The 12,891-nt window shown below is 39.2% G+C and overlaps 1 protein-coding gene across 1 annotated transcript in view; it reads right to left on the bottom strand.

Annotated features, from left to right (window-relative positions):
* LOC109822939 (probable indole-3-pyruvate monooxygenase YUCCA4) overlaps nucleotides 10,408-12,891 on the bottom strand; it is a 3,135-nt gene continuing 651 nt past the window's right edge. The window contains exons 1-4 of the mRNA XM_020389216.1: nucleotides 12,701-12,891; nucleotides 11,844-12,092; nucleotides 11,620-11,742; nucleotides 10,408-10,797 (exon numbers count right to left, since the gene is read on the bottom strand). The exon at nucleotides 12,701-12,891 is cut by the window's right edge and continues 651 nt beyond it. Coding sequence (XP_020244805.1) covers nucleotides 10,585-10,797; nucleotides 11,620-11,742; nucleotides 11,844-12,092; nucleotides 12,701-12,891 — 776 coding nt within the window. The 3' untranslated portion in view covers nucleotides 10,408-10,584. The remainder of the gene's footprint in view (nucleotides 10,798-11,619; nucleotides 11,743-11,843; nucleotides 12,093-12,700) is intronic.

The raw sequence follows: 12,891 nt of genomic DNA, 5'->3' as shown, positions 1-12,891 counted from the left end.
CCTTCGGGTAATTAACATGGGAGCATGAATGCAATATGTGTAATTCTCTATTAGAAACAACGAAACTCTTGTAAGGCCATCACAATATCCTATGGCAACAACCACATACTCAATCGCTCTGCGGAAATAGACATATCCCCCTATTCCGGAATGATGCATATCAGATGATCACCTTGCGGAGTATAGGCATATCAACCTAATCCAGAAATCACGATGCATCATAGAGTGTGGTCCATCAACGGTCTCATCGTGGGATACCAACTAACCCACTCTGAGTGTAGTCTATCCGCGATCTCATTACAGGATACCGACTAACCCACTCAAGCATCCCCAACTAACACGATATGCAATATGCAATGAAACATACATCACTTACTAACATGACAAAATCAAAATGTTAGATTACGCACCTCAATAGTTCATGCATGCTCAAATCCAAATCCGTGTACCCTCGTACACAATGCACGTATCTCAATGTGCGACTCATACTTCGGGTTCACAATCAACTCACATGATAAAAGTGACCAATTCACAAATTTACACAGATTGGTCGACTAATGTATCTTCACCAGTTGACCGGCAATATGCACAAACCATGCACAAGGCAAAACAATTAGGATCAGTCGACCGACTCCTTTGCTTTGGTCGACCGACCTGAGCAGAACATGAGAGTGAGTTATAGTACAGGTTTTTGATCTATAATACTACAAAATGAGTTTTTCACATAAAACACATATAATTAAACTTGTTTAATATGATTAGGGTTCAATTAACTACATGAAACATAAATAATATATTTAAGTGGATTATATTAACCCTATCATAGTCATGTTCGTATGAAACATCATGAAAACCACAAATCTTTGATAAAATTCATGTTAAAATTTATTTTTGATCTTAAATCCAAATCAGAGAATTCGTTTATAACTTTTTAAAGCAAAAAGATCAAATATTTGCATCTTGCAGTTTAATAGAGCAATCTTTATACTTAAATTACATTTAAAGACCTAATAAAAACAGATAAAACTTAATAAAAACCAATTAAAACAGGGATGAGATTGGAGGAGATGAAACCTGCCTCAAAATGTGCTTGAAAACCCAAGGATGCAAGAGAACAAGTCCTCCCTCGCCAAACGCTAACGATCTCGCTCTCTTCTCGGTATTTGCTTCACAAAACTCTTAAAAATTCACCAAAATATGATCTAGGGTTTTGAGGGGAGAGGGTGTCTGCTAGGGTTCAGAAATATGATGTAAAAGAGGGATTTTCGTGAATTATACCCATATATATACCAACAAACCTGAACCAATTTAAAAAGACTCGAATCTAACTCAAACTGGGAAATCTAGATTTGGCCCAGTAGGTCGACTAACCACACTGCATCGGTCGACCGATTGGGTATCATCAGTCAACCGATCAGCTTGGGTTAGTTGACCAACCAGAACATATCCTGATTTATAGGTTTTGTGCATGTTCTCTCTCATATACACACATATATGCACTTAATCGATCTCAAATCGATTACTACCATGCTCATTCATCAATAAATAATAGCTATCATAATAAAAACTTAGTTATCACTATTTATCATAATATTTTCAAATTTATAAGATTTTACATTCACCTCTCTTAAAAGAATTTTATCCTTGAAATTCTGCAGTCGTATCTTAGAGATCAAGAATACAAGAAAAACACGTTGAGGGAATAATCCAGATAAGGAAACCCTCTTGTACACATCTCGTACTATTAATCCCCAGATATAAAACACAAGCGATATTTAAACTTAATAATCTAGAATGCAAATACTCCCACTTAAACCCTAATTAAACAGAACTAGTACGTCGGGCGAAAAATCTAAACAAGGAACCCCCCATGTCTATACCATATGTTCCGAATAATTAGGAGCTAAGTGTTAATATTTCCATTATAGAGTTAAGTATAAATACGACTATACATGTAGCATGAACACAAACAAATCATAACTAACATTTTACCTGCTCAAACATGTGTGGGTAGTCGCGATGCATATCCTCCTCGTGCTCCCAGGAAACCTCCTTAGCTCCTTTCCGGTTCCACTGCACTTTGACTAAAGGAATCACTTAATTTCTAAGTCTCTTATCCTCCAGGGCTAGGATGTAAACTGGGATCTTAATAGTGGTCAAATCTACCTGAACCTCAATCATTGGCTCATCTAACACTCTCTGCTGCTCCTCGTCACATAAATACTTCTTGAGCATCAAAACATGAAAAACGTCGTGCACACCCGACATCGATGCCAGAAGATCTAGCCGGTATGAAACGGCTCCAACACGTTCCACAATTTGGAACGGTCTAATGAATCTCGGGGCAAACTTTCCCCGTCTGCCAAATCGCTGAACTCTCTTCATCGGTGATACTTTTAATAACACATAGTCCCTGACCTAGAACTCTAATGGTTGCCATCTCTAATCCGTATAACTCTTCTGAGGACTCTGGGCTGTAAGAATATATTCTTGAATCAACACCACCTTCTCGGTAGTCTGCCTCACGAGTTCTGCCCTAAGTAGTAAACTATCCTCCGGCTCTTCCCAACAAATAGGTGATATACAAGGCCTCCCGTACAATGCTTCATAAGGTATCATGCTAATAGTCGATTGATAACTGTTATTGTAGGCAAACTCAATCAATGGAATGTGATCCTCCCAACTATCCTGAAAATTGATAACACATGCCCATAACATATCCTCAAAATTTTGGTTGACCCTCTATGTTTGGCCATTTATTTGCAGGTGGAAAACACTACTATATGATAGCTAGCTGCCTAAAGAATTCTGGAAGCTCTTCCAGAAATGTGAGGTGAAAGCTGAGACTCGATCCGACACAATCATCTCTAGAACTCCATGTAATCGTACTATCTCCCGGATAAAAATCCTCATATAATTCTCTGCCGTGTAAGTCATCTACACCGGTAAGAAATATGACGACTTTGTTAACCAATCTATAATCACCCAAATCGAATCATTCCCTCCATTAGATCTCGGCAAGCCCACAATAAAATCCATAGAAATATATGCTCACTTCAACTCAGTAATGGGTAAAGGCTGTAGGGTTCCTGTAGGTCTCTGATATTCTGCTTTCAGTTGCTGATAGATAAAACACTTAGATACATATTCCGTGATCTCCCTACACATGATGCTCCACCAAAAATACCTCTTCAGGTCTTTGTACATTTTGGTTATGCCTGGATGCACTGTGTATCTGGTATGGTGCACCTCATCGAATAGATCCTTCTTCAATCGCGGATTATCTGGCACTACTAGCTGACCTTTCATTCGTAGGCCGCCATCTGCTCTGATGATCCGATCAGCCTTGGGCTCTTAGGAAATCTTCCCCTTTTGGGTTTGAATCCAAGAGTCCTCCAACTGAGCACTGACCACTCTATCAGTCCACGATGGTTACACGACTAAAGCTCCCAAAAATGTGCTGCTCCCGCCAATCTTTGGCCTAAAGTCAAACTAATTAAGAGTGAGGAGATCTCGGTACAACGAGCACCTTAAAGCTGTAAGCCCGTGACGATGCTTCCCACTCAACGCGTCTGCTACGACGTTCACCTTCCTCGGATAGTACTGAAGCGTGAACTCGTAATCCTTAATGAACTCGACCCATAGCTGTTGTCTCTGATTGAGTTCCTTTTGGGAAAAAAAGATACGTCAGACTCTGATGGTCTGTAAATAGATCAAATTGTACCCTATAAAGGTAATACCTCCACATCTTCAGTGCGAAGACAACTTCAAGTCATGTATGGGATAATTCTGCTCATGCGTCCTCAATTGCCGTGAGATGTAAGCCACTACTCTCTGGGTCTACATCAAAACGCCTCCTAGACCCGATAACGATGCATCCGTGTAGACAACAAACGTCTTATCACTGCTTGGGATGATTAATACTGGCGCTGTAGTCAACTTTGTCTTTAAAGTCTCAAAAGCCTCCTGGCATTCCGGTCCCCAAACAAACTGTACACTCTTCTTCGTAAGGTGTATCAGTGAGGTAGCAATCTCAGAAAAGTCCTGAATGAATTTTCTATAATAACCGGCAAGACCCAAAAATCTACAAATTTCTGTAACGGACTTTAGTGACTCCCAATCAAAAACTACCTCCACCTTGGCTGGATCAACTGTAATAACCTCCTTGCAGATGACGTGGCCTAAAAATCTAACATTTGATTATCAAAATTCGTACTTACTGAACTTAGCATATAACTTGTGTTCCCACAAGGTCTACAATACCAATCGAAGATGCTGCTCGTGCTCGGCCTCCGATCTCAAATAAATGAGGATGTCGTTGATGAAAACAATCACAAATTGGTCCAAATATGGATAGAAAACCCGATTCATCAAATTCATGAATACTGTGGGTGTATTGGTTAGCCCAAATGGCATGATAAGGAACTCAAAAGACCCATATCGAGTCAGAAAGATAGTTTTGGAAATATCCATCTTTCGAACCCGTAACTGATGATAGCCAAAACGAAGATCAATTTTTAAAAAATATTACGCTCCCTGCAACTGATCGAATAAGTTATCAATCGTCTGTAGTGGATACATATTTCGGATGGTGACCTTGTTCAACTCATGATAATCTATGCACAAACGCATGTTGTCGTCCTTCTTCTTCTCGAAGAGGATCGGTACTCCCTACGGAGAATGGCTCCGACGAATGAAACCCTGAGATATAAGCTCATCTAACTATGTCTGTAGCTCCCTCATCTTAGCAGGTACCATGCGATAAGGTGCACAGGAGATCGGTGTTGTGCCCGGCTGTAACTTGATGTAGAACTCAACCTCTCTTACTGGAGGTAATCCAGGTATATCCTAAAAGATATCCTGATACTCTGAGATGACTCTGGTCTCACACAAAATAGCACTCTGATCTCAAAACACCACCTCCTCGACATATGTCAGAAATAACTCCTCAAACTGGTTGCCCTGTGAGATCTCTACGACTAACTCGGTCCCATCGGACGCTTGCAAGCTGACTGCTTTTGTAAAACAGTTGATACTGACATGGTAGAATGATAACTAATCTATACCAATAATCACGTCGAATTCAAACATATGCAAAATGATCAAATCAATAATGAACTTAGATTAATCTAAGCTAATAATTCCTCTCCTACCGACACTCTCTAAGAGGGATACCTCTCCCAAAGGAGTAGAAATACAGGGAATATTTAAAGATTGTGCTACAAGCTGAAGCCTAATCATAAAAGTATAGGAGATGAAAAAATGTGAAGCTCCTGAATCGAATAAGATACGAGCTGGGAAGGAGTTCACAAGGAACGTACCTTCCACTACGGCCCCGCACGCATCGTGGTCACGAGGTACGACTACAAACACTCTGCCTGAAGCTACGGATTGTTGCGCTGAGGGCTCTACGGTATATGTGACTATCTGTCCCTGAGGAATCTCCTGAATGCCTCTGACCTACTCTGCTGACCTCTTAATCCTTAGAACTATTGGTGGTGCCTCAAGTCTCCATTGCTGGCCTTAGCCTCGGCACTATCCTCAGTTCTACTGCTGACCCTGATTCTTGCCTTGTTGGCCTCCTGTTGGTGCACTGTGACACTCTACGGCTCTGTGTCCAAACTTGTGGCAGTAGTAACAAGCACCTTGAAACCTGTGCTGCTTTGATGCCCTTCGGTTCTGCTGTGGTCCCTTCTTATGAGGACCCTACTGCTGTGAACCCTTGCCCTACTGTTAGGGTCCTCCGGATCTTGAAAATGATCTCTTACCTTTGTCATTATCTCCAGCCTATCCTGCTCTAGCGTTCCCTTTCTTGCCCTTCTAGAACATGGCGGTCTCTATCTCCTGTGCTATAGCGGCATCGGTTACCTCTCGCACCGAATGAAATCGTCTAGATACAAGATAACAACATAAACTTGGGCGAAGTCCCATCAAAAACATCTGAGTCTGACGCTCCCCTCTCTTCCACATGCCTGTAAATCAGAGCAAACCCACAAACTTGCTCTCATACCACTACTGATATATCTCCCTGATCTAGCCGGGCTAGCTCCAACTCCTTCCCGGCTTTCGTCGTTGATGAAACATATTGGTCATCGAAGAAGTAGACAAAATCCTCCCAAGTAAGTGACATACACTGCTCCGGTGTGAACTGGAGCCTATACCATCCTCATGAGTCACCCTTAATACTAAATGCGGCTAACCACTACTTCTGGACGGTGTCGACATTAAGCATATCCAAAATATTCTCCACATTTTCCTTCTACTTGTGCGCTGCAAGTGAATCCGATGTGCCATAAAACTCATGTGCCCTCATCTTTTGATATCTCTCCATCAAACAGAACCAAGCTTCTTGCTCTGCGGCCCTATCATCAGCTAGTGATGGTGGCGTAGCAGTCGGTGTATCTGCTGGTGGTGGCACCACTAGAGATGGTGTCATTGGTGGAACCTGGTTCACCATTTGCTCCTCAATCGCCACTAACGAGCTATAAGCGGTGCTATGAGTTCAATCAAGTACTGTGGAGCCTACTGCAGCTTGGACTCTAGATCACCTTCCTGAGCACGGGTTCCTCTACGACCACGTCCTCTTCCTGACATCTAAAATTCAGGAGTAAAGCTTATAAGATACAGTAAATGAGACCCCAAGTAAAATAACATAACATATATCAATAGGTAAATCATATCACATATCATTCACTCAAATAATTTTCAATAAAGTAAGATAGTTATCATAAAAAATTCGTAATTTTTGAGATATATATATAACGTCCTCACTCAATCTAGGAATTTCTAGCGGACTCTATACATGTTTCTTAGAAAACTTTATCCTAGCTTCATGACTTGATACATGATGATCTTAAGGATACTAAAACTAGAGCTCTGATATCAACTGTGACGCCCCTGGTTTCACACAAGGCTACAATCCAAGATGAACCCAAGAATGTCAAACCTTCCATGCACCCACACTATGTAATAACACGTTTCACCATCATAATAATATCTCTCTAGTGGAATCAAACAATAAATAAGTGTAGGTACAAAGCAGATAGAATAAGGTAATACTGCAATGAACATGATAAAGGAAAGAGATATCTAAATACTAATAATCATGTTCCAACTGAATAAAATAAAGTACGACTGACAAACTAAATCAAATGTAAAATATCTCGATACATAGAGGCAACTGAATAGAGTACTAAGGCACACAGCCTTTCCAAAATATAGTACAACTCTAAATGTCTAAAAATAAACACTAACTACTGTGGAGCATGAAATAAACTACTAATATAAATAATAATGGACGCTAGACCGAAACTCCATCAACCTGCAACTCTCCATGCGTCTGACTCGCTGCTTGAAAAGAGGAGAAACAACGAGCATCAAAACGCTAACGAGATCATCTTCATCATCCCCAGGGAAAAGTGGGTTAAGAGTATATATATGAAAATACATGTTAGTACATATAGATATAAAATTATCTATCTTGAACGAAGCGGAGATTGATATTTATAAATCTACAACACGAGAATGGATACGTCGAGTGAAATAATCCAAACAAGAAAACCCTCATGTATATACCCATATTTCAAATTGTGGATCGTTAAATACCAACTCTAAATCCTATGCATGAAATAATGAATAAAAGAAAATACAACACCAAACCTCTACCGATATAGGTCATGTCAAAACACACTACCCTCGGGTAGATAGCACAGTCACCAGAATAAACATTCGATAAAATCTTCTCGCATAGAATATGCCATATATGCCACTCTCAGTGTTATACCCTACCTTCAGGTAATTAACATGGGAGCATAAATGTAATCTGTGTAATTCTCTATCGGAAACATCAATGCTCTTGTAAGGCCATCACAATATCCTGTGGCAACAACCATCATACTCAATAGCTCTGCGGAAATAGGCATATCCCCCTATTCCGGAATGTTGCATGTCAGATGATCGCCTTACGAAGTATAGACATATCAGCCTAATCCGGAAACCATGATGCATCATAGAGTGGGGTCCATCCATGGTCTCATCGTGGGATACCAACTAATCCACTCTGAGTGTAGTCCATCTGTGATCTCGTTGCGGGATACCGACTAACCCACTTAATCATCCCCAACTAACACGATATGCAATATGCAATGAAACATACGTCACTTACTAACATGACAAAATAAAAATTCACCAAAATATGATCTAGGGTTTTGAGGGGAGAGGGTATCTGCTAGGGTTCAGAAATATGATCGATGTAAAAGAGAGATTTTCGTGAATTATATCCATATATACCAACAAACCCAAACTAATTCAAAAAGACCCGAATCCAACTCAAACTGAGAAATCTAGATTTGTCCCCATCGGTCAATTGACCACACTGCATCGGTCGACCGATTGGGTATCATCAGTCGACCGATCATCTTGGGTCGGTCGACCGACCAGAACATATCCTGATTTACAGGTTTTGTGCATGTTCTCTCTCATATACACACATATATGCACTTAATTGATCTCAAATCGATTACTACCATACTCATTCATCAGTAAATGATATTTATCATAATAAAAACTTATTTATCATTATTTATCACAATATTTTCAAACTTACAGGGTTTTACACTATAACGAACTAGCACGTATACCTCAAATGGCAAAACATTCTCTAGCATGATCTGGAAAGATTATGTATGGTATATATATATATATATAGATTATTATATATTATATACTATATAATATATATATATTAAGTATATATATATATATATATATATATATATAAATATATATATTATTAAATATAATATATATTATATATATATATTATATATATATATATATATATATATATATATATATATTATATAATATATATCACATACATAACTAGAACTTTGCTTGCACGATCTCCCGCCGGTACCAACATTTGCCACCAAAGCATAATTTGGAACAATAATGATGTAGAGCGCGGAGCAAATGCATTCATGGAGAAAGTGGATCATCAGAAGCCCAAATGGGTACACGGTGGAAGAAATTGCCTTGCAACGAAGAATTGGTCGTGGTCGTATCTCACAAACCATGCATTGGAATTGAACAAATAATTCATGAAAAAAAAATCACATATTTTTTCAAGACAGAGCCAACCAAGTTGACTGCTATTCGGTTTGTCACCGTCTATTTTGTAAAATTCCCTCCGAATTAAGAGATATCCGGATTTTTGTTAGTTTTTTAATATTTTGGGTAATGTTTTAAGAGTCTACTTTGAGTAGAAAATAAATCGAGTTTGATTCCAAATTTGATCATAAGGAGTCTTTTAGGAATAGTTTTGTTATTTCTATTTTTGGTAGAATTCGGGTCTTAATAGGGGTCCAGTTTGCTTTCTATTAAAGCAGAGGATTGTAAGCCCAGTATGCATATCTTTTCTTCAATAAAATTCTCTTTTATAATATGAAAAATGTCTTAAGCACCAAAAATATGGGACTAAATGAGGGAACATGTGAGGTGTCCCCTCTCTATTGCATAATGAGCTGGTCATGCTAGCTTATTAGGCAATAGGAGGGAGACATTTCACTTGTCCGCTCCAATGATCCCATATTTTGGGTCCCTATAGCAGCGCTACTATATTATTTCATAGATTCAATGTTGTCTTTTCGTAGATTCGAATATTATGATTTGTTGATTTAAAGAACACCCCTTAATAGATTCCAAGATTTCTTACTTCCACACTGTGTTAATCAATAATGAGGCAAAAAAGGGGAAAAAGGGAAAATTGATCGAACATGCAATGCTTAATAAGCAAGGAAAATGATAGGGGCACACCCCCAACCACATCCCAAACCACACCCCCTCTCTTATATGCTACAGTGCACCGGGCCCCACATGAGATTTTAAAATTTTAAAATCTCATGTGGGGCCTGATGCACTGTAACATATGAGAGATAGGGTATGGTTTGAGATGTGGTTGATGATGTGCCCCTGGTGCCACCCAATAAGCAACAAAGGGTACACATCCCAAATTTATATTCTTTGGTTGAACTCAACGCGTGTTTACTTTGAGAATATCAAAGGTATTTCCCGTCCGATATTTTGAAATTAAAGCCTTATAAATCCTCACGCACGCTAGTGGAATCTAGCTAACCAACTGAAATTCAAACTCTACCACAAGAAAATTGGCAACTTCCCTCAATTTTTCACCATGGAAGTGGAATCTAGCTAGAGAGAGAGAGAGAGAGAGATACAGACTCTGCAGCAAACTCAAATCAATTTGTTTGATGCCATTTACTCTTCTTCTGCATCAATCTCCTGTACCAAATAAATTCATAACCCCAACTAGAACGCCACAATTATCACAGGAAGGACCGCAGGCTAATAAAATCTTACACTTAAACCCAAAAATAATTTTGACTTTGAGCCATCGATCTCTCGTTTAGAGAGCCCTTGACAATTTGCATTAAAAACCCCTCACAAAACCTTTTACATTTCTATATTCTATGGAATTTTTACATCATTAGAGGTTAACCCCCATGCAAAATTGGGTAATGTACAAAGAGAGCCAACAAAGTTAACTAGGCCCTCTTGTTGACTGCGTCAACAACCCTGAGTCCTAAGATCAATGGTGGGTTGAATTTTGATCTCCTTGTACTTGAGAGAGATGTCATGGGCTATGTTGAGAGCATCTGAGGAAGTGCCAAGTAAGCCTCTTTTTGTGAAGCCAACACAATACAAGCCTTTCTCCCCTTTCCATCCATTAGGAAATGGAGCTTTTGGCATGCCCTCTTTTGTGAAGAGATCATCACCACCCTGCAAACAAAATAACAAGTACCATATATCATGAGTTAATGAACAAAAAATATACCTAACCTTCGACGGTAGTATTAGTCATTAGAGAGTACACTCTACATATAAACATAATGATTCGAGTCATTCGTAAGGAAAGTGTAGGACACAATTTAGGAATTTCAACCGCCTCTTTGTGGTTCAGAAAACAATATTTGCATGGGGATTGTTCTGATAAGATTTGTATTTGTCATTCGTTGTGTACATGCCCAGTCTTACTAATAGTTTGTGATGCTTTATAAGAAGGATTAGATCGAAATTATGTACCTAGTAAAAGTTTTGCTGCCAAGAGTGTCATTGATGAATAACCAAACCAAAGGGTGGTAAGTGCTAGTATCATAATAGTTCCTTCAATACGAAATGTACTAGCAGATGGATATGAAATATATAAATGTGACACCTTTAAGGTGGCATGTCGACCTAGGCTAAGTAATGGTAAGAAGACTTGCTATGATATTCCACCCTTACCCTTTCTTGTAGTCAGACCGTATAAATGACGTGTCATTAAAAAATGTACTATATATATTACTATAAGATCCATGCATCACAAAGCTCTTTTAGGTTTGTATTGTGGGTTTCTTTATCTTAGCTAGCATTAAAGCGTACTCAATGCATAGGGTCACTCAATCATGAATTGTGCACAAATGCACACTAGCCCTAGTGCCCTACCTCATTTATTACACTATAGCTAACCAACATGAAAGAGATCAGTGGTGATTTAGTTGTGACAGGCATTGTATTAATTCTGTTTTGAGTTTGCTTTAACTGCGTAATATAATACAGTACCTTGAGCCATGCAGGGACATTGCTCTTGTAGCCTGTTGCAAATATTATAGAATCAAATTGCTCCTCTTTACCATCAACAAACTTTGCTCCTTCCTTTGTTATCTCCTTCACTCCTCCCATAACCTTTATAAAGAACAACGACATTATTAAATAGTCAGTTAGCATTATTGTACTGAAAATGATGAAAACGGTGGACAAATTAGGTGTTAATTAAGTAGGCTCACCTTAATGTTTCCTAATTTGATTTGAGAGAGGGAGCCCACGTCAAGAACAGGGGTCTTCCCAGTGAGGTTCTTGAGCTCAATGGGCCCAATTTTAGGCCGCCTAAGGCCCAACTTTTCTGTGTCCCCCAGAATTATGTGGGCCATGCCCAAAAGAAACTTGTCCACGAGCCGTAATGGCAACCACTTGAGGAGAGCCATGGCCACTCCAAATGTCGACACGCCAAGCATTTCCCTAGGCAGAACATGCACCTGGAAAACAAAAAGATAAAAATCTCAATAAATCGCTTAGCTCAAAATAGAAAATGGGCCCAATACTCATCACAAAACAGTCAAACGCAAGGTTGGGATATAGATCCTATCATAGTTCAAACTTGCTATAGTCTTTGAAGGTCAGAGGTGAACACAAAAAGGGAAGTGCAGCAATTAACTACTTTAAAAAAAAATACCTAATAATGAGAAATCAAGCTTACATCAATAATAAGTCTATCCTGCATTGACTATTTATAGTCTCATCATGAAACATAACTAGTCCCACAAAACCTGGCTTTTCCTAAACTAAAATCCTAGGCAAAACATAAGTATATGTCATGCATGTAGCACTATAAAATAGAGTAATAATAACGGAGACGCGACGGCAGCTCATTTGTTAAATGAGCTGCCAAATTAAAAACGAGAAGGTTATTGTTTTCTAACGATTTTGTAGCTCACTCTGCTAAATGAGCTGCGGCATCCTGCAGTATGCACGATTACAGCCATAAAAAGGAACATACTTTGTAAGCAAAATAAATCCATGTGCATGTGCCATTGCTATTTAGGGTTTTAAGAGGTGATCAAGATCACAGAGCAAATCGGCTTACGTTGTTTCTAACAACCATGCAGGGTCTAGCTCCATGCCTGCAAAGATCCAAGCTAACCTCCATCCCAGAATTCCCACACCCCACAACCAAAACCCTCTCCCCTCTGAACTCTCCTCCACTCTTATACCCACACGTGTGCACCACACGCTTGCCTCCAAACCTCTCCATCCCAAAAATCTCAGACACGAAGG

Source organism: Asparagus officinalis, chromosome 8 (assembly GCF_001876935.1).
Source record: "Asparagus officinalis chromosome 8, Aspof.V1, whole genome shotgun sequence".
NCBI lineage: Eukaryota > Viridiplantae > Streptophyta > Magnoliopsida > Asparagales > Asparagaceae > Asparagus > Asparagus officinalis.
The sequence above is the reverse complement of the archived record's forward strand: the minus strand, read 5'-3'. Positions and strand labels throughout refer to the sequence as shown.